We start from the raw sequence: 27895 nt of genomic DNA, 5'->3' as shown, positions 1-27895 counted from the left end.
ACAGGCTCCAGGCTCTGAGCAGTCAGCACAGAGCCCGACGCGGGACTCGAACTCACAGACCGTGAAATCATGACCTGAGCCGAAGTCGGACACTTAACCGACTGAGCCACCCAGGCGCCCTGAGAATTCCTTGTTTTAACTAATCTCCCGTTAAACCGAAGCAAGGCATGGTCAACCACAACAAAGATGGCGGCAGCAACGTCTCCACGGCAACGGCGACGCATTTGTCCGCAAGCGCACCAACCTTTTGTTCTGGCCTGCCATTTTGACGTCACTTCCGGCTCCGGCGGGCGGTGTGCGCGCAGCTCTTCCTGTTGCTGCTGCGGTGGAGGTCCCGGTCCTGGTGAGTGGAGTCTGAGTGAGTCTCGCGGAGGGACTCGGAGAGAATGGGGCACCGGCAGCATGGAAAGGGAAGGTGGGAAGAACGCGGCTGTTGTCGCAGTTGTGACTGAGCCTCGGTTTACCCAGCGATACAGGGAATATCTCGAGAAGCAGAAACTCTTGGATAGACAGCACCGTGTGGCAAAGATGCCGGATGGCACCGTGGCGCTCCCCGTGCTGGGCGAGGCTCTCCGTGAACAGCACCTGCGGGAGCTGAGGAATTGTGTGGCCCCAGGCAGCACCTGTATAGTAACCCAGCTCCTGCATCCTGTTCCCTCCAAGAAGGCTCAGAGTTGTTCACCTGCCCAAAGGCTGTGTCTTGAAGTGAGTCGCTGGGTAGAGGGCCGGGGAGTGACGTGGTCAGCTGAGTTGGAGGCTGATTTGCCCCGATCTTGGCAACGGCATGGTAACCTCTTGTTGCTGAGTGAAGACTGTTTCCAAGCCAAGCAGTGGAAAAATCTGGAACCAGAACTCTGGGAGACTGTTGCGTCGGCGCTTGGCGTCCGTCGTGTGGCCAAACGAGGGCGGGTATCACCAGACGGCACTCGAACACCAGCCGTGACTCTGCTGCTGGGCGACCATGGCTGGGTAGAGCATGTCGATAATGGGATCCGATATAAGTTTGACGTGACCCAGTGCATGTTCTCCTTCGGAAACATCACGGAGAAGCTTCGAGTGGCATCGCTGCCCTGTGCCAGAGAGGTGCTGGTGGATCTCTACGCAGGGATTGGCTATTTTACGTTGCCCTTCCTGGTCCATGCTGGTGCTGCCTTCGTCCACGCCTGTGAGTGGAACCCCCATGCTGTAGTTGCCCTGAGAACTAATCTTGAGATCAATGGAGTGGCAGATCGGTGCCAAATACACTTTGGGGATAACAGAAAACTGAAGCTCTCAAACATTGCAGACAGGGTGAACCTGGGGCTGATTCCCAGCTCTGAAGAAGGCTGGCCCATTGCCTGCCAGGTGCTAAAACAGGATGCTGGGGGCATTTTGCATATCCACCAAAATGTGGAATCTTTCCCAGGGAAGAATCTCCAGCCTCTTGGAAGCAGTGAAATGGAGAAGGAGCATTGGCCTTATCCTCAGCAAATTATCACCAACCAAGGGACAAATGGAGCTACCGGGGATTCTAGGAGAAAAACACTGCCAGCCGCCACCAAACCAGAGTGGCAGAGATGGGCAGAATCTGCAGAAACTCGGATTGCCACCCTTCTTCGGCAGGTGCACGGGAAACCATGGAAGACACAAATCCTGCACATCCAACCAGTGAAATCCTACGCTCCCCATGTGGACCACATAGTCTTGGATCTGGAATGCCGCCCCTGCCCTCTAGTTGGCTAGAGAAGGTGGATCCTGAGACCCAAGGATCTACATGTGAGTGAACCTTAATACGTAAGTTTAGGCTGAGTTCTCACCCCTCTTTTCTCCTGGCAACCTATTTTAATATTTTGTGGCCCTGAATGCAGGCTCTAGACCAATCCGAGTCATTGCATTTGTCTTCTGTTAACACATTGAGAATGAACTACATATCTGGGAGAAGCAGTATGGCTCATTAAAATGAGGCCGGGACATTTCTGACTTCTGACTTCAGTTCTGTCTTACCTTGGGTGGGTGATTCCAGTATTCTTTTGGCCTTGAATTTCCTCACTTGCAAAATGAGGATTTCTTTGAATGGTCTCGTATGGCTGTTATCTAATAAGCAGTTGTTATCTAATAAGCCTTGGTTATTTTAGAGTGAAAGACACAGTGCTGTTTCCAAAATCACTCCGGCTACAATATGGAAAATCAGCCAGAGTGGGGCCAGGATGGAAGCAGGGAGACTGGTGATGAGATTTCTGTGGTTGTCCAGGCAGGAGATGGTGGTGGCCTGGACTAGGGTGGTGGCAGTGGGAAGTGGATGGATTTGAGATATAAAATTGATGAGACTAAGCAACAGAGTCCAAATCAAAGCAATCAAACGGTGCAGCTTTGTTATTAAGACTGAATTAGGGAAGGAAAAGGATAAGAATTACTGTAGTGTATTAACTTCATTCCCTTGCTTTAGCGTTGCTAAATGAGTGTTGGGGAGGATGTCTTATGTATCAGGTTTGTTGTTGTAGAAAAGAGGTTGAGAATGACTGCTTTAAATTATAGGGAAACTAGCTTTCCAGCTTTAAGCTTGTACAAAAAGCTAGCTATTTTATTCAAGGGAGAGAGAGAGAGAGAAGAGAGAGAGAGAGAATCCTAAGCAGGCTGCATGCTCAGTACGGACTCCAGCACGGGGCTCGATCTCACAACCCTGGGAATTGGACAATCAACCTACTGAGCCACCCGGGTGCTCCTAAGCTAGCTATTTTTAAAGTTCACATTAAAATCTTAGATTTTAACAGGCCTCACAGATTCCCTTTTCGTGTTCCTTCTCAGGTGGACATCAGGCCCAACGTGAGGAGCTCTAGGGAGTGAGAGATATTCTGCAGGGTTTCTCAAGCGTCACTTTGTTTTGTGACTGTCCGCCAGCACCGTTGTGTGCCCCTGGAATGACTGATCGCAGAGAAGCACTGTTTACCTTTGGAATGACTAATAGTCGAGAATCACTTTTCGGAGCTGTGTTTTCGTGCACTTCGAAGCCATCTGGGCTGTTTGCCTGATGAAGGACGCACAGGGAAGTTGTGCTTTCTCAGGATTATGACTGTGTCTGGCATTCAGCTTGTTGGGCTCGAGCTGGGGCTGCTCGTCCTTCTCGGGACAGCGTCAGTAAGGACAGGATTGGTGCTGTTTATGCTTCCACGCAAATTAAGTGCCTGCTGTCTATATGAGCTGCAGATGCATTCGATACAGACCCTGTCTCTGAGGAGTTCACAACCTAGCAGCAGAAATAACACAAAAACTCAGAGCTGGAATACAGTAGGTACCGTAAGAGTGCTAGCACCATGTAGAAGTGCAAAGGTGAAGAAAAGTTTTCAGAATGGGGAAGCCTTCAGAGGGGTAGTGTTTGACCCGGCTCTTAAAAACTGGGTAAGATTTTGTTAGTGAGTCAGGCTGGAAACAGATGCTAGCGGAAGAAAATAGTGAGTGCAGAGAGTTGGCTCAGAAGATGTTTGGAGCACCGTCACTAGAGCAGTCCGGAACAGAAGAAGCGGCAAGAGGTGTGTTGAAGATGGAGGTCGTTGTAAGGATGAAAAAGAATAGTGTCCGGTACCCAGTAAGCCCCCAGGAAGTGGTAGCCATCGTGGGAAGGGGGCCTGACTGGTCCATTACCATCCCACCGAGTGGCCTGTGTTTGCCCGAATCCTCTCCTCTTCCCCATATTGGTTTCTGACACGCGTGCCTGCAGCTTTTGTGCCTCCGGCTAAAAATGCCACGCTGGGACTGGAGGCCGTGTAGGGAGGAAGGAAGGCAGGGGAGAAACAGGGAGGAAGGGGGGTCAGGGAGCCACGTGGCTAGGGGCTGAGGAGTTACCTTTCTGACCTAAGCTACGGATGGGCCGCTGACATCAGATACACCTGACTGGTCTCGTTCGACCTGTTACGTACACATCAGGCCTTGAGTGTTCAGTGGTCAAAGAAGATTGACATGGATTCTGCCTTCATGGAATTGAGGTTCCACTCATACACTTTCTGGCCTCCCTTCTTTCTCTGTGACCTGAGGCAGTCTCTCAAGATTTAGTGTCCTCGTCTGTACATACAGGTTAACAAGTGTACGTAGCCCGAAGCATACTTGTTAGGGCTAAGCGAGTTAACGGACCTGAACCGTCAACACCGTGACTGGCACGTAGTGAGTACTTCAGTCTTCGTGTAAGGTGAACTGCCCGGTTCCTACTTTGGGTGTGAGGAATTGCTGTACATTTGCTTTAGTTAAAGTAGAGGGTCCTTGTTTTGAAAAGCCATTCACTGATTAATTGGGATGTACCGTGTACTCTCGCTGTCAGGCACTGTGCTGAGGGCCAGAGACACAGAGGTGAGTAAAGCTGAGTCCTGGGGGGCATGTGACTCTTGATCTCTGGGTTGTAAGTTCAAGCCCCATGTGAGGTGGGGCAAGTACTCAAAATCTTAAAAAAAAAAAAAAAAAAAAAATTAAAAAAAGCCGAGTCCTGCCCAAAATGGGAGGGATCACTTCTGGTGACGTGGACACAGAGGAAACAATGTTAATACTGGGCACTAAGTGCTGAGACAGAAACAGACGGGTGTTCACGGGCACACACAGTGGAGGCAGCCGTCCACGTTCGGGGGTGTGGGTTAGGGGAAGCGGAGAGTGTGGCTGGGAAGGTGGGAGCAGGGACGCTTCACTTGAGACTTAAAGAATGAGCCGGAGGGGCGCCCGGGTGGCTCAGTCAGCTAAGTAGCCAGCTGTCTTGATTTCGGCTCAGGTCATGGTCTCCCAGTTTCATGGGTTCAAACCCCAAGTTGGGTTACTGTGCACTGACCGCACAGAGCCTGCTGGGATTCTCCCTCTCTCTCTGCCCCTCCCCTGCTCCCGCTCTCTCTGTCTCTCTCAAAATACATAAATAAACTTGAAAAAAAAAAAAAAGAATGAGCTGGAGTTATGTGTGAATGGAAGAAAGTAAGGGTCCCCTAAGCCTTTTCTCCACCTTGAGTGTGTCCATTTACGTTACAGTCTTCTCCGAGCACTTGCTGGATTGGCCTGGTCAGAAAGAGGCACCTAATGGAACCGAGGAAAAAAGACTGAAAGGATCAGGAGGCTCATGGAGGCTTGGTCACCTCAGTCCAGGAACGTTTAAAAGTGCTGAAGCTTCCTCCGTGAGCATCAGTATTAGTTGTCACTTAGGGCACCACTTGATGGAGAGGTTGTGATTAAAAAACAGTGACGATAACTTTATTAAACTCCCTCAACTATGAGTTGCTTTATTCATTAACTTCATGATTTTAATAAGTGATGCACATCTCTTGACCTAGGGAGTATAATGCATGCATGTTAAATATAAAAACATAGAAATTTGAAATGATGAGAAACACATAAATAGCATTTTGAATTCACTTTCTCCCACCCTGGACACGTGTCAATATATGTCATTCTGAACAGCCTTGGGGTGCGGCCACTTCACACTGGGCAAGCCGTGACACTCGTCATTTTCTTGGCCTTTGGTAGCATCCTCTTGTGCGTACTGATCATTACTCAGCTGACGCTTCAGGGGATGGTCGGCAGATCTCGGGACTTCTCCCGTTTGGCCCTCTCCCGTTTGGCATTCCAACCTCTAAACTCGTTAACTGGGCTCCTGGGACTCCCAGTACCATCTCCACCTCAGGGAGTCGGCTGGGCTCCACCCGGCTTCCCCCTTGTCCTGCCACGTCCTGCCACGTCCTGCCACAGCCACAGCCGGGGAACTTTCTCCAGGCAATAGGCTGGAGTGATTAAACCATTAAACGGCTCACCTTGTTTTTATCTCCCATGGATCATTGTCCTTCATTGCCTTGAGGATCGTTGTTTCTTATATTTTGTGTAGCTTTTTTTTTTTTAACTCTTTAGAAGTTTATAATAGTGTATGAATTTACTAGTTTTCACAATCACTGAAGAAACTCACGTTAGCAATAATAAATACAGATCAATACTTAAGCTGACACAAAACTTCAACATATAAAGTTCATAAGAATTTCTTACCACAGTTGTGTTAGGATCCCTACCTATGTTATAAACTGAATGTAAAACTATTAACACTAAGTACAGGGGAAATTTTCTGATGAGATTTGAGACTGCCTGCAAGATTACTTGATCAACAATCACATAATTTCAGAGAGGGCCCAAACTGTCAGAATAGGTATTTGCTTCTGGCTTTTTGAAGGTGAAGGTTGAATCAAAGGCAAATAGAAAATAACCAATATGAGGCTACAACTGCAGTTTGGAACATACCACACACATGCACATGCACGTATCCACCACACTTATGTACCCTGTCGTCTCCTGGATGGAGTGGCCCATGCAACGAAGCTCTCTGTATGCTATTAGGTAGGTATTTATAGATGGACAGACAGACGGTCCTAGTTTCCTTTTTTAGTCATTGAATTTTGCTTTTTTAAATGAAAGCTATATGTATGCATAGTTTCATAACTTAAGCGAAGGTCAACAAAACTTGATGAGTAAAACTGCAGCTGCACAACACTGAACAAAGCAACTGGCTCAATCCTACACGGCTCCTTTTCTCTTGTTTTTGTGTCTTCTGTCAACAATTTCAGCTGGGCCCATGTGCCAAAGGGGATGCAGGATCTAAGCAACATGTACCAGCAGGAGCCATGAGAGTACGTATGGAACTGAGCCCTGAAGGTGCTGGGTGAGAAGCAGTTTGCGTTCATGTAGGACTCCACTCCCCCATCATTATAGTCTGAGGAGACCTAGGCCATGGGAACATTTCGAGGAACACCCTACTAACCTACTATACTTACGGCGTCATACTCATTAGGCCAGAGAAACAATGAGCTAGTATATTGTACTCCGAATAATCACTAATACCATCCAGCAACCTGTTCCATCAGTGAAATTTTTAGGGCTACTGGTCTGCTTGAATGCCAAGATTGCTCCTTCGCGGTAAAGAACAGATTTTTCCATCTCACCCACTCATCAGTGTTCCTCTGTCAAGGAAGCACGCCAACCTCTGTATGCTCCTTTGTGGGAATTTGAGACTTGGGAATACTGCTCTGACTCCTATCCTGGGTGATATAGAAGGCTGCCAGTTTTCAGTGGGATCCACAGCACATAAAGTCTCTGTAGCAGGTACAGGTTGCGGTGTAATTAGCTTTGTTTCATGGACCATTCAATCCAGGAGATTCTATGGTACAAGAGTATCTGTGATAAGCAAAGCAGCCATGGAAGTTTAGGACAAGCTCCAATGGGAAAATCACAAGGTAGTCTCAAGTGGATGTCTGTAGCAAGGCCAGATGGTATGCAGAAGAGAGCCAGGCGTCATCCAAAAATGGCTCCTGGCATGCTAATGGGCGTTGGTAGAATCTGAGCATCTTCTGGAACTTCGGGTAACCATGTAGCCAGAGTTGCCCATCATGAGCTGAGTTTTGTCAGACCCTTCAAGTCAAACCATCATAAGGTGGAAGTGGTACATCTGGGATGGATGGCGAGAGCCAGAGGAAACGAATAGGTGCACAGGTAGGTGGCCCAGACTCCTGTGTCATGTTTATAATTCTTGCATCAATGCCCTTCCCTTGGCCCACAATCATGGCCACTTGAGAAGCTCTTCTGTCTTGCTGATAAAGGATGCAAATGCAGAGCTAAGTTCATTGATGGGTTTTCTTGGAATACGGGTTCAAAACCAAAATAAACTGCTGCTACCCTACAGCCCTACTCAGGAGTGGTCTTAAAAGACAGCAGGGAAGGGTATCTTCCCACAAGGCAGAACTGGGGGCAATATTCCTGGTCATCCACCTCGTATGGAAAGAGAAGTTGCCTGAAGTAAGAATATACCTTCATGGCAAGTGGCACATAGGTTAGCAAATTGATAGGGGCCTGGAGTGGGAGAGATTAGTTCAGGGACAATGAAGCCTGGAGAAGAGGTGGTGGGGAATCTATGGGATTGGATACATGAGTAAAGAGCTTTGTGTTGCGTAAGTGCCTACCGGAGACATGCACATCAAAGAGGAACTCAACAAGTAAACAAAAGACTTGGCTGGTTAATTTTAGCAGCGGTCGTCATGAGCTACCCCAGTAGCATAAAGAGCTTATGAATAACATGTTGCAGACATGCAGGTTAGCAAGCTGCCAACAGCATGGCTTCTACTCACCAAAGAGCCTAGTATTCAGCGCTGAGCCCTTGGTTCAACACCATCCCTCAAGAAAACCAAGCAGCTAATTGGTAGTAAATGGGTTACATTGGACTTCTGTCATGGAAGGGCAGTGATTCACCTTGACTAGAATCTTCCTGTGTGCATCCATGAGTTTACCTTTCCTGCCCACAAGATGTTGGCCGGTGCTGCTATCCAAAGGTTTACAGTGTTCGATCCATCAATATGTCTCCTGCATAATATTGCCTCTGAACAGCAAAGGAAGTGTTTGAGTGGGCACATGACCAGGTGATTCACTGATCCTATCACATACTATACAACCAGGAAAATGCTGGCCTGGTGGAGTGGTGGAAAAACCTTTTGAAACCAAATCAAAGCTTGAAATAATGCCCTATGAATGGGATCCCGTTCGCCAGGATGCAGTATACACTCTAAATCCATACCTATTACATAATGAGTGCCATGTCCCATTTAGATAGAAAATCCACAGCTAGGAATTAAAGGGTAGAAATAGAATTTCCACTGTGGCGGGCTAAACAATGTCCCCCAGATATGTCCATGTCCTAATACCCAGAACCAGTAAATATATTATCTTAACATGATAAAAGGGACTTTACAGGTGTGATTAAGTTAATCTCAAGATGAGGAAAGTATCCTGGTTTATCCATGTTGGCCTGATATAATCTCAGGGGCTCTTATAAGAGGGAGGCAATACAAGTAGGACGTAGGACGTGTGATGACAAAAGCAGGACAGAGTAACATAAGGAAGAGGCCACGAGCCAAGGAATGTTGGAGGCCTCTGGAAACTGAAAAAGGCAGGGAAATGGATTCTCCCCCAGAATGCTTCAGGAGGAACAGAGTGGTTGATAACCTTGATTCTAGACTTCTGACCTCCATAACTATGAGAAGAAATTTATGTTGCTGTAAATCACTAAGTTTGTGGTAATTTGTTATAGCAGCAATAGGAAGTTAATACACCCACTTACTGTCCCCACTGCCCCCCGTCTCCCCCCGGGAGTTCATGCCTCCCGTCTCCACAACTTTGTGAGACTAGAGGGCTGATCCCTAATTGGGAAGCTCTTTCATCGGGAGATACAATAACAGACCCTTTACACTTTAACCTACTGAGATTTCCCAGGCATGTGAGGCTCCTTGTGCTAAGAGACCAGCAGGCAAGCACGGAAGAGTCGCCACTCCGGTTGGGGATAAGTGAATCTGATCATCAGGAGGAAGGAGGGTTATTGTCACACAGTGAGGGCAGGAAGGAGTATATTTCACGCTTACCCCACCCACTAGGGCATCTCTCGGTACTTCCCTACCCAGTAGCAAGAGTAAAATGAGTGGCTTCCAAAATGACACCGTAAGGACCTCTGAAAACTGGCTTCTCCATAAAATTAATGAGAAGACTGGCACAAATTGTCAAAATCAACTTTTCTTTTTAGAACTTTAGAAACTAAAAGCTTACAGCAATCTGAAGATCATTTATTTTTAAAACTGACAACTTTTGATTAAAAAGGGAAGCTCTAGCATTCTAAAGTGTCCAATTCCCACTCCCTCCCTCCACCCCCCCACCCCACCCCCACTAATACAAGTTAAATTGTTCTTAACTGTAGGGAGGATGCTTCCAGTGTGATTCGCCGTGAAGTGATACGCAGCCTTTGTTAGAAACATTATATTGCCGGGTTTTTATCCTTTCCCACTGCACTGTAGTATCAGTTTTATCATAAATCAGGTGACCGTACATGTGGGGATTGTTACTAGACTTTTTTGTTCCATGTTCACTCTATCCAAGCACCAATACTATCTTGTTTAAGTTGCTATAGCTTTACAATGGGTCCTGATATCTGATCTAGAAGTCCTTCAACTTTGTTCTTTAAGATTGCCATAGTTATTCTTTTTTTTTTTTTTTAATTTTTTTAATGTTTATTTTTGAAAGGGAGAGAGAGAGAGAGACAGCACAAACAGAGGAGGGGCAGAGAGAGAGGGAGACACAGAATCCGAATCAGGCTCCAGACTCTGAGCTGTCAACACAGAGCCCAATGCGGGGCTTGAACCCATGAACTGTGTGAGATCATGACCTGAGCCGAAGTCGGACGCTTAACCGACTGAGCCACCCAGGCGCCCCAAGATTTTGCCGTAGTTATTCTTGACCTTTTGCATCTTCTTAGGAATTTTAAATCAGCTTGTCAATTTTTGGGAGAAAGAACCTGTTGAGATTTTTCATTGGGATTACATTGAACTACAGGGTAAAATTGACATCTTTATAATATTGAATCTTCCAGTTTTAAGCTTTTATTCTACTCAGTGAGGTGGAGCTCTGTGAAATGAGAAGTGATTATTGATTATTAGAAACCCGAACTATAGAAACCTGTCTAGGATAAAGGGTCCTATCCTTCCCGTCTGTCAGTGGGGTACTATATCCGTCTTCTTTGGGCTTCCTGCCTTGGCAAATGTTTTTAACTTAGTATTCCTTGTACTCTGCCTTTCAGCAGTATCTCGGCCCTCATTCTGGACCATCACTTAACATACTTAACATATTTGAACGTATTATCTATTTATATTTTATTTATATTCTAATATATGAATAATTAGCATATATAGCAATCCAAACTCCTGAGCCATACACGGAACCATTGCAAAGTGTTGTGTGTGGTATCATAAGGGTTCCAGTGAGTAGATCTTGTTCAGCATACTAATTATTATTACATACTGTATATCATACTGAGTACTTAAAATATATTAATTTGTATCACTATCACTGGCATGAAAAATTGCTTGCAGAGGAGCAGATCATAAGTCTCTGCAATCAGAAAAATATGAGTGAGAAACCTGGCTCTGCCACTGTTCTTGTCTGTGTCTTTCAGTAGGTTTGTTAAGATTCAACTGGATAACGCATGCTATGTATTTCGTATCTTATTTGGCAATATTAACCACTTTTTTCTTTTTCCCAGGTGAGGATACTGATGATTAGAGAGTTTAAGTTCTCTGTCTAGAGTGAGAGTCAGAAGCGGGCAAACTTCCTGCCAAATGCATAGAAAGTGCTCGGCAAATGTCTGTCACAGGAATGAACGAACTGAAGGAGTCAGTATATACTCAACATTGATTGCAAATGCCACCATATTCTCTGTTGTTTCCTTTGTTAACTAAACAACAGACTTTTCCTATTCACTTGGCATTTACAAAACCGGAAAACTCAAATAGTAGCTGCATGTTGATGGGCATATCTGAAATTTACTTTAATGAAATGAGAAAAACTGTAATTTGGGATCAGAAGCCTTTTTTTTTTTTTTTTTAAAGTAATTCCAAAGGTCTGAGAAAAAGTTGTGGGGCGTATCTATCCCTTTTTGGGCTATCAATTCCTACCCTTCCCCCCAGCATCCCCATCATCCGTTTGAAGTAAATACATAATACATTGGTGGGTAGAGGTGGGGTGGGTGGTTCTAAGTACTGGCTTCTTTCTGCTTTCTCCCGCTAAGGAAGCTGTTGGCACAGGCTGGTACAGCTGGGGCAAGACACAGGGTCCCATAAGCTCGGCTAATTGCATCTCACTCTTGGAACTTGAAATCGTGAAGAATAATGAAAATAACCCTCTAATAATCTCCCTTTTTGCTTAAGATAGCCCAGAATCAATTCCTGTTGCTTAGAACAGAGACCTGGCAAGTGCAAAGGTCAACAGAAAAGTCAAACAAGTTTTTACACGTTCTGTTTCCAAAGGCTTTTTAGAACTAAAGGGCATTCAACCATTAAAGCCAAATGAAGTTATTTTTAAGCTGGTAATATTTTAAACGGGCAACTTACATATATAGAGTGTGTCTGTGTGAATGCACACACACCCTCCACACTGCTCTGAGTGGATTCAATATAAACATATACCTGAATTGTGCAACATCCAAGTCAATGTAGAAACCAAGCAAAGATTAAATTCAGTGAATTGCAGCTATTTCTTTGAAAGCTTATTTAATTTTTTTTTTTCACAGTGGGTGCTATGGAGGGATTATGCTTATTAGGAATTTAGCTTCTGTTTGGATGACGACTAACACAGACATTTCCTGATACAAAGCTGAGAAAACCTCTTGCAAAGCTAAGCAAACATAACCAGTAAGTTCCTTCTGTAAAAACAAAAAACAAAAGAACTATTCCTCTGAGATTTTTGACCTTGTTCCTCTGTTTCCATCATAGCATCTATTAAGTGGTTGGTAGTCATTAGCTTTTTGGTAGTACAGGATATTTTTGGGTAGTACAGGAGGGTATCCCTTCATCTTTACTTGAAGGTGATTATTTCTCCTAACTTAACTGGACCCCTAAAATGTAAGCAGGCACCTGGAGCTCAGGCATGATGAAACTGAGCTTAGAATATAGACTTGAGAGATGGCAAATGTAAAACAGAAAAGTGCACCACTGACGTAGGGATTTTTCTTTTGAAAGCTTATCTTTTATTTTTAAAATTCCTAAGCTTTCTTTAAAACAAAAAAAGTTTATTTTGAGAGAGAGAGAGAGCAAGGATAACTGAGCACGGGAGGGGGAGAGAGGGGCGGGGGAGAGAATCCCAAGCAGGCTCTGTGCTGTCAGTGCAGAACCTGATGCAGGGCTCCATCCCACCAACCATGAGATCATGAGCTGAGTTGAAATCAAGAGTCTGACACCCAACCGATTGAGCCACCCAGGCGCCACCTCCCCCCCCCCCCCCCCAAATTTCTAAGTTTTCTAAAAACTACCTCAGTAATTTACATTTAATTTTAAGGTAGCATTTTAAAGTACTTTGCCAGAATCTTTTTAAACCTTCGTTTTATAGATGGGGAAAGTGAGATCTAGAGCTTAAAGGGATGTGCTTGAAGTCACGTAAGACGAGAACGACTGTGCCATCGCTCCCGAGAGTGGGATTTACTTTGAATTAGAAATTCTTAAACTAATAAAATTTGTGCATTAAATTAAGATTAGAAACCATTAAAGCATTAATAAGGGCTGAAGCATTTTTATAAGATTTTTATTTACTATTTATTACATTTAACTTTTTAAATAAAAATTGGAGAGCCCATACATTATTTAATTCTCCATTTTGCATGATCATAATGTAATTGGTACTTGGCTGCTTTCTCTACCACACTCCTGTTTTAGATTAGTCCTTGTGGACCCTTTCCTCCACAACAGCTTCTCCCTTTTTGCTTTAAATTGCAATCAGGGCAGAATAACAGGTGAGTTGAGAAGCTAATTTATGTCTCTGAGGTTTTCTATATAAACCTTAATAATCCTCTCATCTTACCAAGTTTGCTTTCCTTTGGGAATTTTGTCAGCGCCACAAGTTTATTCCCCAGGTGTGCAATTTAGGAAAATTAACCTGGCAGAGGTAAACAGACTGATTTATAGGAAAAGTGGTGATCATAATAACATAATGAGGATATTGCAGTGAATCAGGCAAGCTCCAGTAGGATCTTGGGTTCGGATTGTGGCAGTGACAACAGAAAGGGGAATACAAAGGAGACAGGTGGATACAATGTGGTTGCAGATTGGCTGTGAGTGTGAAGAGGAAGGAATCAAAGATGCCTGAAGTTCTAAGCTTCCTGGGTTCTAATCCTTGGTTTGACTCCTACTAGCTATGGCCATTCTAGCTTACTACTTACATACATACTTTGTGATTTGGATAACTTATCTAAGCCCCAGTTTCCTCTTCTCTAAAGCAGAGATAACCCTACCTACCCCAAAAAGGCTGATGCAAAGATTTAAGTAAAATGTAAAACCGTCCCCGTGGTGCCCAGTACACAGCACTAGATAGATGGCAGTCATTATTTGTGGGGGATAACAACAACAGGTTAAAAACATGAGACTGGAGTAAGGAGTTTGGGTATGAATCAATCATCCTACCACACCTAACTCCACCCAGAGAAAGGGGGTGTTGGAGTTTTATACTCTTTCCTCTGGAGGGTTTTTAATAGAGGATAGTCACCCACGCAGAGCTCTGTACAGACGGATAGCAGAGCACAGTTTGGGCTAGGATCCTAAATGAGCCAGGTTTTTAAAATTTTGTTTTTGTTTTTGATCCCCCTTAATTTAAGATGGCTGAGTTAGTAAAGCAGACTGTGGCCCAATTTACACTCTCATTTGCTGGTGAAGGAACAGAAAAATAAGAATGACCACATTACATTAATTACATGGATAGGCAAGAAAGTGTAGGGAGGGAAAAAGACCTTCCTTCGTGGTCCCACGTCCTGTGACTTGGGACCTGGAAATTAAACTGACAAAAGAGAGATCAACAAGAGAGAAGCAGTTTATTAACCCGTGAGTGCACATACCCATGCGAGAAACTAAGTGGTGAATGACTCAAAGCGTGCCTACAATTTGGGGTTTAATGTATTAACAAAGAATAATTTTGTAGAGAAGTGACAAAAGAAAAGGCGATTAGGCTTTCAGGGACAGCAGACTGCTAAGGTAAAAACGTAATGGAGGAAACAAATGGAAGATAAGGGTTCATTTAGTTAAGGTTTGCGGGTCACTGAAAGTCTGAGTTGCCCTCTTCTTGGTAAGGGAGAGGGAGGCACCTTTACAAATAGAAATTTATGTCCTGCCTTTTAGGCGAACGGGGGCAGTGAGGAGGGCGGGCAGGGATCTTAAAAAAATTTTTTAAGCTTCTGCTGTTTCTCTGCTATCTTCAGCTCAAAATTATCTTTGTGTCAAAGTGGCATGTTTTGGGGTGGCACATTCTGATCCCCTACAAAAACATAAGTGTGGCTTCTTCCCTGAGGAGGAAAGAAGGGACTGCCTGAGTGTGCGGACCTCAAAGGCCAGAAACACAGACAGAGCCCTGGGTTCTCGCCCTTAAATCACAAGTGGCCCTTGACATTCGCGAAGTGCGGCCGATGGGTGTCCTCAGTTCTGTCCAGTCGGGTAGAAGACACGGAAGGTGATGCGCAAGAGATGAGAGGGATGCTTTCCTTGGCAGCGCCTACCACCCCCAGCTCATTGCCACGTCGCACGGCCGCAGCACAGAGCGCGCTCAGCGACGCTCCAGCAGGACCCCGGGCGGCCTTGCAGAGATTTTGCCTGGAAAATGCCATCCTCAGACCGGCCTCCGGGCGGGGTGGGGTAGGTCCGGCGGGCGGCGCCCTCTGCTCTCCTCCTCCCAAACATCTCTGAACCACATTTATGGGACGTTTAATGGGTTAGAACGAAGCGGCTAATAATTCCGCCCACGGAAGCATGGAGTCCCTCGCAGAACCGACGCTGCCACCGCCTCCCGTGAGGAAGCCACTCAGGCAGGAGGGCGCGGCTGCCGGAGAGCGCCTGCGCCACCCGGTGGCGCCAAAGCCGCGAAGGTGGGCGGAAACCATGGCAACGCGGCGAGACGTTCGCTACGCCGCGCGTGATGACGGTCTGGGGAGCGCCCCTAACGCCGGATTATGACGCAGTCGGCGGCGCGGGCCCTGCGGTCTCGCGTGACCGCGGACGCAGCCTCCTGGCCTCCAAACAGCAGCAACGGCAGAGGCAGGCGGGCGAGGTCAAGATGGTGGCTCCGCGGGCGGGGGAGGCGTTGGAGGGAGGAGGAGCCAGACCTTAGCCGGCCGGAAACACAGACACCCAGAGGCCTCCCGGGAGCCTCCGCCGCCTGCTCCAGCTCGAGAGACGCGAGCGGGCGGCGGGGCAGGCGGTGAGACAGACCGGAGAGGAGGGAGGGCGGGGGCGGAGTCGCCCGCCTTAGCCCCCGCCCCTGGCCGTGGTCCCGGGCCCTGCCCCGCGCGGCCCTGCCCGGCTCGCCCAGCCCCGGTGTGGCAGCGGCTCATGGCGGCGGTGGGGCCCCCGCAGCAGCAGGTGCGGATGGCCCATCAGCAGGTCTGGGCGGCGCTCGAGGTGGCGCTCCGGGTGCCCTGCCTCTACATCATCGACGCCATCTTCAACTCCTACTACGATTCCAGCCAAAGCCGGTTCTGCATCGGGCTCCAGATCTTCCTCCGGCTTCTTGGTAAGCGGAACCGGGTAGCTTGCGTCCCAGGACGGCTGTGCGGGCCGAGACGTGCTGCAGGGAGCGGGCACCCGCGCGCAGTCAGTGGGTAGTGTGTGTACGTGTGAGAACCAGTTTCTTTCCCAACAGAGGCATCTTTGCAGGCTGGGAGAGGGGAGGAGAGGACACTTGTCTCAGAGTTGACAGCGGAGCAGTCCTCGTCAAGAGTCAGCCCTCCGTTCATTTTTGCACCCGAGGGTGGGGAGAAAGCATGGATGTGTGAGCATGCGGCTCTTTGCCTGCTGTTTCTCTTGGGGAATGAGTACTGGCTCGCCGCGTCTCCTGCGACAGCCTTGGAAAAACAGCAACTCTGCCCCATCTCGCCGTGTGTGACCTTGGGCTTGTAGTGCCAAGGCCCGGGCCTCAGTTTCCCCCTCTCCAAAATACAGAGCACTCCTATGTTGTCACTTCTGTATTCCCGGGCCCACATGATCATGAAGTGTCTGCGGGAAATGACACCCAAACGTAGGAGACAGGGTTTCGAATGTCAAACCTTGAAACGATTACCAAAAATGCTCATGAAGACAGCGATACTTGTAACGAGTCTTAGCATTTTCCATGAATAGAGAAGGTATTGAAAATCGTTATAAAAATGGCTAGAAAGTGAGGAGACTTTTCCGAGACTCCTGAAAATCACTGCCTTTGTTGTAAATGAATGGAGTGTTAACAGTATCCTGTTTCATCCCCCGTCTTTACTTGCATTACCAGTGTGAGAAGCATTTATGCATAACATTTTTTTCTAAAGCAGCTGAAACTTGGCAAATTTTGTTGATGAGGTAATTCTTGTGATCAGTTTTCAGTAGGCTTGTGATTTTGAAGTGTTGCTGATGAAGGGTTGATGATGAGGTCCTTATTACCGAGACTTTCTGAATTAGGAACCATCTGTTGCTTGTTTATTCCTCCAAAAGGGGGGAAAAAGTGGTGTTGAGTTTTATTATTGGCAATAACATTTTACATTTGTTTGGTACTTTATTTTTGTAAAGCATTTTCACTGTTTTTATCTAACCTAAACTTTACACATCCCTCAGAGGTGGATGGTGCTAATCGCATTTTTTAAATGAGGTAACTGAGGTCCATAGAGACTAAGTGTTTTTGATTTTGATACTAAGTGGTTGCCAGAGCTTGGGCTGAAAAATCTTCTGACATCCAGGGTGGTTCACTTTTCTCCTCTATACAGCTGCTATCCAGATACAGAGTGGTATAGTAGTGATCGTACGTTAGATCTAAAACTAACAGATGGGACAGTGATGCTCTTTAGCACAAGACTTCTCAGTAACCCACCAGCTACTTGATCCCAGTCATTGCTACTTACCATTACAAAAGTGTAATGCCCTCATTATATGTGGCAAAAAGGGAGCTGTGTGATTTCACAGTGCATATAATATGGAATCATCATGTTCTACACCTGAAACTAATGTGTTACATGTCAGTTATACCTCAGCTTCAAAAAGAGCATTAAGTGGTTTTAATGGTTTATGCTCAACATATTTTGCTTCATTTTGGTACTCGTAGATAAAAGTGATTTCAGTTAAAGTGAAATTCGTAAGGGGGGCCTGTTGGGATGGCATTTTATTTCTGCCAGTTAGAAGCCATTCATCAAGATCATAGATTAATAGGCTCTTACTTAACTCAGTATAGTTACTTAGGGGTTCCAGCTGAGCCTGATCAACTACCAGCCCTCTTTCCCTGCCATACCCACCCACATTAGTTAGGGATATGCATGCGGGCAAGATCTGTGCCGGTTTTTGGCATCAAGAGACTGAGAAGTGAGAAGAATTACCATTTTTGTTCCTCAACCCCATAGGATGAGAGAGAGCTTGCTAGAGAGAGAACAGAAGCTAACAGACTTCCAAGGAGCTTTATCAATTTTGGGATAACCCAAGTGCTGCTTTGGAAACTCACCGAATATAACTACAGGGATGACCTTCGTCACTTCTGTTTTAAGAGGAGGTCATGGTGGAGCAAAAAGAAAAAAAAGGCCACAAGAACCAAAAAACAAAACAGCTGTGTTTGAGGGGATTCATGTATTCTTTGGCAAATGGTGTAGCCACTGCCTTGAATGTTCTTTTGACCTGCAACTTCGTATCCTTTTGAGAAGCCCTTTGAGACCAGGTGCTTAAAGGCAGTGCTCTTGAGAGTTGAGCTTTAGGCTAAGGAGCTTTAAGGAAAAGGGAGTATTTTCCTTAATTAAATCATGTGTAGTTTAAGAACCCTGAACAGTAATTTTGGTATTTTCTTTGTAACCCATGGGTATTTTTATGGTAAATCATGGAAGCTGTATTTGGCAAGTTAAAGAATGTGACCTCAGGCAAGTGATTTAACTGCGCTGTGCCTCCCTTTTCTTAACATTTTTAAAGATGGGCAGTGATGGTCTGTCTCAGGATGTTAAGGATGGTAAGTGAGTTAGGATGTAAGCTCTTAGAACAGTACCTGGACCTAGGAAAGGCTATCTAAGTGTTAGCTATTAATAAGCTTGATAGCTTTAAAAAAAAAAAAAAAAATGCTTCAGTTAAGACCATACTGTTAGATACTTTGGTCTTTTGAAGGCCTCAGTGAAATTTTGGTGCTTTGTACCCACAATTTTTTGTTCACACTTTGTAAGAAAAACAACCTGTTTTCCACATCTATCACCTGGACTGCTACTTACGTTATACCAGTGTAACTTGCTAATTTTTCATACTTGTGAGAATGATAAAATTCTTTTTTTAAAAAATGTTTGTTTATTTTTTAGAGAGAGAGAATCCTCAAGCAGGCTCAGCACTGTCAGCGCAGAGCCCAACATGGGGCTCCATCTCACAAACTGTGAGATCATGACCTGAGCTGAAGTCAAAAGTCAGACGCTTAACCGACTGAACCACTCCGGCACCCCAGAATGATAAAATTCTTAAAAACTGGTTTTGTTGCTAAAGATTTACCCTGAATGAAAACAAATGTCTTCAATTTTTGAGGCCCATTCAGTGAGGCAGCTTATGTTGTTACTGAAAGTGACAGATTTGTGTGTAAAAGCTACCAGAGGATAGTTGAAATTAATTGTTCGATCTAGTTGTTTTTTTTTTTTTTCAGTAATCGTTGACCTCTCAATACTACTGTCTGTAAATCTCAAAACTTGTCAAATCTCATCTTTTTCTTTAAAATGGAATTGTAAACATGGAAATCTATTCTCTAGAAAGCATTACCAATTTTATATCTGGTCTGAAAAATTTACTCCTCTCCTACAAAAATATACCACCACTGCACTTGATTTGGTATCCAACTAATACAAGAATTTCAGCAGATTAGAATATAAAGCATCTCATTTTGGAGATCCAAAAAATACGAATCACAGCATATGGAGTATTTAAGAATATTAAGCTATTCTTAGGAGGTGTTAAATGCTAAATGAAATGCAACCCAGTGCGGCATAATGCTGAATTAGCAAATCTAAATCCAAGGCAGAAAACGCAAGCAGACGAGTTTGATATTATTACTCATGTACTGATAATTCATTGAAGTAGAAAGGCCTTTCTAAACACAAGGAAACCCAGAAGTTACAAGGAAAAAATTGATAAATTTGAGCGCATAAAAATGGAAGACTTTTTTTGTGACAAAACTCTTTTTTAAAAAAATTCTTAAAAATGACAAACTGAGGGGAAAGTATTCACACTGTATAAGATTGAATAAAAGTTTTACTTTTAAGAAAAGACTTACTTAAAGAACAACTTAAACCCCCAGAGAAGAATGGGCCCAAGATAAAGTAGTTTCCAATAAATGAAATGCAGATGGTCAGTAAGCAAAAACAAAAAACAAAAACTCAGCCACATTTACAGTTAAAGAAACGCAGGCAACAAGATTTCAGTTACCAGACTGGTGAAGAGTTCAGCATTCAAATAAAAGTTATACTATATACAAAGTTCAAATAAAGTTATACAGTTTTGGTATGCTGTCACTTCTGTGTAAAGCCATTTGGTTCTGTCTCTTGAAATCCGTCATACATCTTTTGACTCAATTCCAATTCTAAGAATTTGACCTAATATAATTGCACTTGTGCAAGACTATGGGAAAGGATTTTCATGGCAGCATTGTTGGTAATAACAAATTGTTGATCTAAATATCTATTAGATATCTAACTTAGGTAATCTAAGTATCTAAAAGGAATCTGTTCTTTATATTAGGTTTAGACATAAAATGAAGTTTTTGAAAAGAATGAGATAGGTATTTTTGGTGGTATAGAAAGAACTCAGAAAACCTTTGAAGTGAAAAAACAGTGAAGCAATAGTAATGTTGATAGACTGGGGATTTTCAACAGCAACCCTATTGATGTTTTGGACTGGATAATTCTTGGGGGGGGGGGCATTGGGGAGGGTTGCTCTTCTGTGAATTATAGGATTTTCAGCAGCATCCTTGTCCTGTTCCCATTACATACCCATTAGCATCCCTCTTCCTCCTTTTGTGACTGCTAAAAATGTCTCTAGGCATTTAGATATTACCAAATGCTGGGTGTGGGTGTGGGGAAGTGGGGTTGGGGCAAAATCTGATCCTAGCTGAGAATCACTGAGATAGATAAATAGACCAATAGCACAGAATAGAAACCCCAGAAACAGAGCATCCATGTATATAGAGAAACTTGATGTGTTTCAGAGGTAGAATTGAAGTACGTACATTGAGGTAAATACAGACTATTCAGGTAGTGGTCATTTAGTTACATGGAAAAAATTACACTGGGTCCATACCTCACATCAACATATAAATAGTTTTAGGTGGATTAATACCTAAATGTGAAAAGCAAAACTTTAAAAATTTGTAGAAGAAAATATAGGAGAATATAGAGTTTTTTTTAACCTTCGAGTAAGGGAGAAATTCTTTAAAAATGTATGAAAGTAAATGTATAAATAAAGATTGGTAAATCCAACAATATTAAAATTAAAAACCTCTGTCAATCAAAAGGCAGCAGCAGAAATGTGAAAAGATCAGCCACATACCTGCAGAAGATATTTGCATTACAGATAACTGATAAAGAATTTGTAGCTAGAATATTTTTAAATGTCTACAATTCAAGAACGAAAAACCGCTCCATAGATAAATGGTCAAAAGATAAATTGGCAATTCACAGAGAAAGAAACATGGTCAATAAATCGGAAGATGCCCTCTTTGATAAGTAATCAGAAATGCAATTTTTAAAAAAGATAATAAAAACTCCACTATTACAATGACATCCTCTTTGGATAAGAAGCAAAAAGAATGAGTTCGTGAATGTGTGTTTGCTTATGCAAAACTTTGTTTACTCTTCATTTTATACCCATACCTTTTGACTTTAAAAAAATTATATTCACATTTCTTTTTAATAAAAACGTTAAAAATCTTAGTTTAGAAGCAAAAATTTAGTTTTCTTATTAATAAAAGACTCAGAATACCCTTTTAAACCCCAAATGAGAATTCTGTAGAAATACTTTCTTTATGCTCTCGTTTATTTATCAAGTATACTTACAGATTAACATTTCAAGATATTTTATTTACTTGGTCTACATTTTATTGCTTGGGACTCTCTTTGGATTACGGTAATCATGACATTTCTGTGTTCATTCTTTACTTTGTTAGGCATTTAAATGTTTTTCCATAGTTTTCTTCAGATTGTGTTTAAAAGATATTTAAAGATATCTGGAGAGTTATAAATGTTATGTCTTATTTCCTTCCAGTTTTTAGTCCTCAGTTTCTAGACAGGGTTAAAGGTATGAATGGACTTTACACCTAAAGGGGTTAAACACTTTGTTGTGCGCCATGCATGGCAGTGTTTGTTTTGTTTGCTTATTTTGGTAATCGAGTTGAAAAGGCCCTGAACTCTTTCATGAATAGAGTTTGTATGTATCTTCCAAGCTCCTGAATTGATTTTGATACTTGGCTCTTTTCCTACTGTGAGAACTTCAGTGGAACTCTAATCACTGGGTACTGAGATCCCTGATCTCCAGTGTCCAAGGTGATTTTTCTTCATAAAGTAGCATTTATATATAGTCTTGATTGCTTCTTCAGGTTACTCTTAAATCCTAATGAGAAATTTACCCCTGCGCTTAATTTTCTTAGGCCTTCAGGATAAATACCAAGAGTTTTATGTCTGAAGTTGTAAAAATGCAACAAACTTTGGTATTATTTCAATGTTAAAAGGCCATAAGAGGGAATGTTACTTGAGAGACTTGTTACTTGGCACGTGGGCTTTTTCTGTGAGATGAGAGCTGATTTTTCCTACATTTCCATACATAGGAACATGAGCATAAAAGAAAACTGTAAGAACCTTACATGCAAACTTTGGGTAGGAATTAAAATAATTTTAAATTATTCTTGAAATGTTTTGTCATTATTGTATCCTGGAGTATAATTTTAATCACGAAAAGTAACAGTTTCTTACTGTTACTTGCTGGGGCGCATCCAGACTTGGAGTATAGTCTCACTACGTTGGCCATCATCTCCCCCTTTTTTCCTTTGATACATTTGCATGAAGCAAAATAGCACTGTTTCTACAGAAATATTTGTAAAAATCCAGTCATTCCTTCATTTGTGTATAAAAATAAGCTTTAAGGAAGAGAGCTGTTAGAATAAAAAGGACTGGTTTATAAATTACAACAGAGTTCATGGTTATTCACAGGTAAAGATTAATTTACCATTTTGTGGATAGCAAGTTGACAAAAATAATTTATAGTCCCTGTTTGGCTTTCTCCATTTTAAGTGGCATAAAATAGGACTGAAGTTATTTGGGTTTTATTTTGACTTATTTTAGGAGATTAGGTTAAGTTTTGTGTCAGGAAAAATACTTTTTTTTTTTTTTTTTCCCCCACATAGAAAAAGTAAGATTACACATAGTGGGTGAGTAAATTCTGTTTCCTGTACCGTACATGAAAAATGTTTCTAATCCAACCCAAAAGCCCATTTTCTAGTGAAAGGGCCTGTTCCCACCTGTCAGCTCTTTGGGAGATTATCAGTGACCACTTGCTCCAGGAATTAGGTGGTTCTTGTGCAGACATGTATGTGTCTTTCAGGTGATTGTGCCCTTCTCTCCTTTTCACGAATAATCTGACACGTGAGCACAGGATAAATTTTAAGTTCATAGGCAAAGCCATCATTGAGAACTAGCCCTTGCTTTTTTACGTGCAATAGACTGTAAAATGCCTCCATTGTAATATGCAGTGTCTTTCTTGATTACGTGTTGAAATAAGGTGGGTAGATGATGTTTTTGGCGTTTGCCACTTTTTCTGTACTCCAAGCTCTGGTTTCTCAGTTTTGTCTTACCTTTCCATAGGTTTCAGTTTCCAGGTGGGCTGTATTTTGCGGTTACCTTTACAAATATAATCTAGAACGCAGCAGAAATATTTCCCCAATGTGACTTCAGTGAACAATGAAATAATTGTATTTATTTTCTGCAGAATATTTTAGGATCCATAGATGTGCAAGGTAGGAACCTTGCTTGCTACCAAGAATATATCGTATAGCAGGGTAGATGACCTACTCAGATACCTACAAACTACAACATCAGGTAGTATAGGAGTGTTGGGCGTTTCCCCAAGTTCTGTGGGTAAGTTGAAAGATCAGTCACTACCAGAGAAAATGGGTCTATTGGATGGGTACGATTCAGACAGGGATTTGGGAAGCCCATCATACCGAGCAAAGAGAAGAATGTAAACATAGCTGCAGTTGTGGCAGAGAAAGGGGTATGTTTGAGAAAGAAGTCTGGAGTGGAGGTCTGTGTGTGTTGGGAGGAGCGCTACTCTAAAGCACGTTGGATCCTTGAATGTTTGGACGAGGAATGTAGATTTCACTTGCTAGTAATTTCAAGAGCCACTGCTTTGGAGCATAGAAATGAAGAAAGGCAGTTTGGTGATGGACTGGATAGATTTGGACAAGAGCTTTTAGGCACCAGCTAACAGGTTGATGTCGCTGAGTAAAGGGACATAATAGGTGTTAGCAGAATTGGCAAATAACTGTCAAAGTTGGAGGATGTGGGGCTAGAGGTGCCATTAAGAGAATAATGGTATGTGTAACTGAAATTGGAAATTGCAAGAACTATTTGAAGTGAGTTAGGTTTTAGAAATTTTGAGTGTTTCAGTTGTAAGGTAGAGGTGGAATTAGGTGAATATTTGGATATTGTTTCCATAGTTGAAACCTTGGGCAATAATGTTTATTGTGATCTCACTTAAATTTGTCAGAGTTGGGGTGCCTGGGTGGCTCAGTCTGTTGAGTGTGTAACTTGGGCTCAGGTCATGACCTCACTGCTCCTGAGTTCAAGCCCCACATCGGGCTCTGTGCTGACAGCTCGGAGCCTGAAGCCTGCTTCAGATTCTGTCTCCGTCTCTCTGCCCCTCCCCTGCTCATGCTCTGTCTCTCTCAAATATAAAAAAAAATAAAAACATTAAAAAAATTAAAAAAAAAATTGTCAGAGCACAAAGAAAGATGATCCTGGATGCATGTCACACTGTACATTGGTTACATACAGAGTGTGGGGGGAGGGCTTTATTATCATTTTAAAAAAATGTTTGAGAGCGAGCACGAGCAAGGGGAGGGACAGAGAGAGAATCCCGAGAAAATCTGTATACTGATAGTGCAGAGCCTGATGTGGGGCTCAGTCTCATGAACGATGAAAACATGACCTGAGCTGAAGTCAACAGTTGGATGCTCAACCAACTGAGCCACCCAAGGCGCCCCTTATTACCAGTTTTTAAAACATGTTTTGGTTTTCTAAATGTTACTTCTGTAATTTAGAGAATAAAAAGGGTTGACTATTTGTAGTAAAAGATACAGTAATTACAGGAAAAAAGAGAACTTTGGAGGATGTTTCTGAAATCTTCAGGAAAGTATGTAGAAAAAAAACCTCTGATTTTGGACCCATGGGAGAATGCAGATTTAAGGAGCAGGAAAAATAAAAGCCAGCAGGAGTTCACTGTTTGAGGAAAAGGAGGCCTTAGGTGTAATTATAAAAGTTAAACTTGATTTCCTAAATGTGACTTGTAAGAAAAAGGAATCTAAGGTTTAATAGGCAAATATTTGCATTTTGACTATTTTTAATTCTTAATTTTTTTAAAGTAATGGAATTGTTTTAAATATTTTTAGTGATTATGAAATTATAAAGGATATGTTCTTTCAAGATTTTAAAACATTAAAATGTATCACTACAAACTGATCTTGAAGATAATTTTGGGGTCTGGACATACAGTACTACTGGAATTACTTTGGGAATTAGAACATAAAGGAATAAGATTTTTTAAAATATTGTTTGGTCTGTTCTGGTGAACTCTGACTTTACAAAACCTTTATTGGCCTTTAAACCTAAATTGTCTTGAGGCTTAGTTAAGTTCGTAACTTTGAAAATATTCATATTTCCTGAGTAAGGGGAGAATGGCATAATTATTAGTAGAAAAACATTCTTAAAAATGTTGTGTTCAAATGACCTGTTCTTTCTTTCTTTTTTTTTTTTTTTCTCTCTTGTTTAGGTATATTTGTATCCAGTATTGTTCTGATCTTGTCACAACGATCACTTTTCAAGTTTTACATGTACAGTTCGGCCTTTCTATTAGCTGCAACTTCAGTGTTGGTAAATTATTATGCTTCTTTGCACATTGACTTCTATGGTGCCTACAACACATCAGCTTTTGGAATTGAGCTGCTTCCTCGCAAAGGGCCCTCACTATGGATGGCACTCATCGTTCTCCAGCTGACCTTGGGCATTGGATATATTACACTACTGCAGATCCATTCCATCTATTCACAATTAATTATTTTGGATCTCTTAGTTCCTGTAATAGGCCTGATCACAGAGCTGCCATTACACATCCGAGAGACTTTAGTTTTTACTTCTTCCTTGATTCTCACGTTAAACACAGTGCTTGTCTTGGTAGTGAAACTTAAGTGGTTTTATTATTCTACACGATATGTTTATCTTTTAGTGAGGCACATGTATCGAATTTATGGATTACAGTTATTAATGGAGGACACATGGAAGAGGATTCGTTTTCCAGATATACTGAGAGTCTTCTGGCTAACAAGAATTACAGCTCAGGCTACGGTGTTGATGTACATCTTAAGGATGGCAAATGAAACTGATTCCTTCTTTATTTCTTGGGATGATTTCTGGGACCTCATTTGCAATCTTATAATTAGTGGATGTGATTCTACACTAACTGTGCTAGGCATGAGTGCTGTAATTTCCTCAATAGCCCATTATTTGGGCCTTGGAATATTGGCTTTTATTGGATCCACTGAAGAGGATGACAGGCGACTTGGCTTCGTAGCACCTGTTTTATTTTTTATTTTGGCTCTTCAGACTGGTTTAAGTGGGCTAAGACCAGAAGAGAGACTTATTCGCTTAAGTAGAAACATGTGCCTTTTATTAACTGCAGTCCTGCATTTCATCCATGGGATGACAGACCCTGTATTAATGTCTCTCAGTGCCTCTCATGTGTCATCTTTTCGTAGACATTTTCCTGTGCTCTTTGTCTCAGCTTGCCTGTTTATTCTTCCCGTTTTACTCAGTTACGTGCTTTGGCATCACTATGCGCTAAATACGTGGTTGTTTGCAGTTACAGCCTTTTGTGTGGAACTCTGCTTAAAAGTAATTGTTTCTCTCACTGTTTATACATTATTCATGATTGACGGCTACTATAATGTCCTTTGGGAAAAGCTTGATGATTATGTCTACTATGTTCGTTCAACAGGCAATATTATTGAATTTATATTTGGAGTAGTAATGTTTGGAAATGGGGCTTACACTATGATGTTTGAGTCAGGAAGTAAAATTCGGGCTTGTATGATGTGTCTACATGCATATTTTAACATCTACTTACAAGCAAAAAACGGCTGGAAGACATTCATGAATCGTAGGACTGCTGTTAAGAAAATTAATTCACTTCCTGAAATAAAAGGGAGCCGCTTACAAGAGATAGATGACGTATGTGCAATCTGCTATCATGAGTTTACGACATCTGCTCGCATCACGCCATGTAATCATTATTTCCATGCACTTTGCCTTCGGAAATGGCTGTACATTCAAGATACTTGTCCAATGTGCCATCAAAAAGTGTACATCGAAGATGACATTAAGGATAACTCAAATGTATCTAACAACAATGGATTTATTGCACCGAATGAAAATCCAGAGGAAGCTATAAGGGAAGCTGCTGCTGAATCTGACAGGGAATTGAACGAAGAGGACAGTACAGATTGTGATGATGATGTTCAAAGAGAAAGAAATGGAGTGATTCAGCAACACACAGGCCCTGCGGCTGACGAGTTTATTAATGATGATACTGACTGATTAAAATAGCATTTGCTAATCATTGAGGTATTTGTTTAAAATTCAGTTCATCCAAAATGGAGTAATATGCTTCACTTCAGTGTGTAACCAAGCACAAAAACAGTATCCATGTTGAATCTGTGAATGGTTTTCCGTTTACTGTGATGTGCTACTGTAAATATACCTCTTTAATTACTTCTGGTCTCTTTGGTGACCTGTTTAAATATGTGTACATTGTTGTACATAGAATAAAATGTTTTCACGTTTTTATGACAAAATTTGAACAACTAGCTTTTTAATAGATGTAATGATAATACAGTGCATCAACTGTGCCAAAGATTCCTCAATGAAAGCATATGAAAGTATCTAACTGTGGACCTTAGTTTTTCTTTAAAATGGATGGGAGGAATGAAAATGCAAATCAGAGGAAACCACATTACGTAAAAGAAATAAAGTAATTTGGACCAGAGGATAAAAGCTATACCTAGGGTATTTTAAAACAAAGGCAAAATAGGCTGCCGGAAGAGACTTTCTTGAAATTTGAGAGCAGCCCCT

General features: G+C 42.6%; 2 protein-coding genes across 13 annotated transcripts in view; one reads left to right on the top strand and one right to left on the bottom strand.

Annotated features, from left to right (window-relative positions):
• The first annotated feature begins 135 nt into the window (after window positions 1-135).
• On the top strand, window positions 136-27705 carry RNF139 (ring finger protein 139). Of its 12 annotated transcripts, XR_015246546.1 has the most exons (4): window positions 146-1165; window positions 1603-1755; window positions 4975-7470; window positions 11054-12038. XR_015246546.1 is itself a non-coding variant. In XM_086695061.1 (3 exons), exons 1-3 carry the CDS (start codon window positions 187-189, stop codon window positions 11071-11073), a joined length of 1152 nt encoding a protein of 383 aa, XP_086551187.1. In that variant the 5' UTR covers window positions 136-186; the 3' UTR covers window positions 11074-12038. The 12 variants fall into 12 exon arrangements, 8 of the variants coding, with proteins under 8 accessions (XP_086551187.1, XP_086551186.1, XP_086551185.1 ...); XM_086695061.1 differs by lacking the exon at window positions 4975-7470 and having other exon boundaries at window positions 136-1165; XM_086695060.1 differs by lacking the exons at window positions 4975-7470; window positions 11054-12038 and adding an exon at window positions 2785-4460 and having other exon boundaries at window positions 136-1165.
• The window catches only part of TATDN1 (TatD DNase domain containing 1), a 56399-nt gene continuing 45268 nt past the window's right edge, over window positions 16765-27895 (bottom strand). Inside the window, exon 12 of the mRNA XM_086695062.1 lies at window positions 16765-16991. Within this exon, the coding sequence (XP_086551188.1) occupies window positions 16964-16991 (28 nt within the window). The 3' untranslated portion in view covers window positions 16765-16963. The remainder of the gene's footprint in view (window positions 16992-27895) is intronic.

The sequence above is a fragment of the Puma concolor genome, chromosome F2, assembly GCF_028749965.1.
Source record: "Puma concolor isolate L17-30 chromosome F2, mPumCon1.1.hap2, whole genome shotgun sequence".
Classification (NCBI taxonomy): domain Eukaryota; kingdom Metazoa; phylum Chordata; class Mammalia; order Carnivora; family Felidae; genus Puma; species Puma concolor.
Note: the sequence above shows the minus strand (reverse complement) of the source record. Positions and strands in the feature narration are given on the sequence as shown.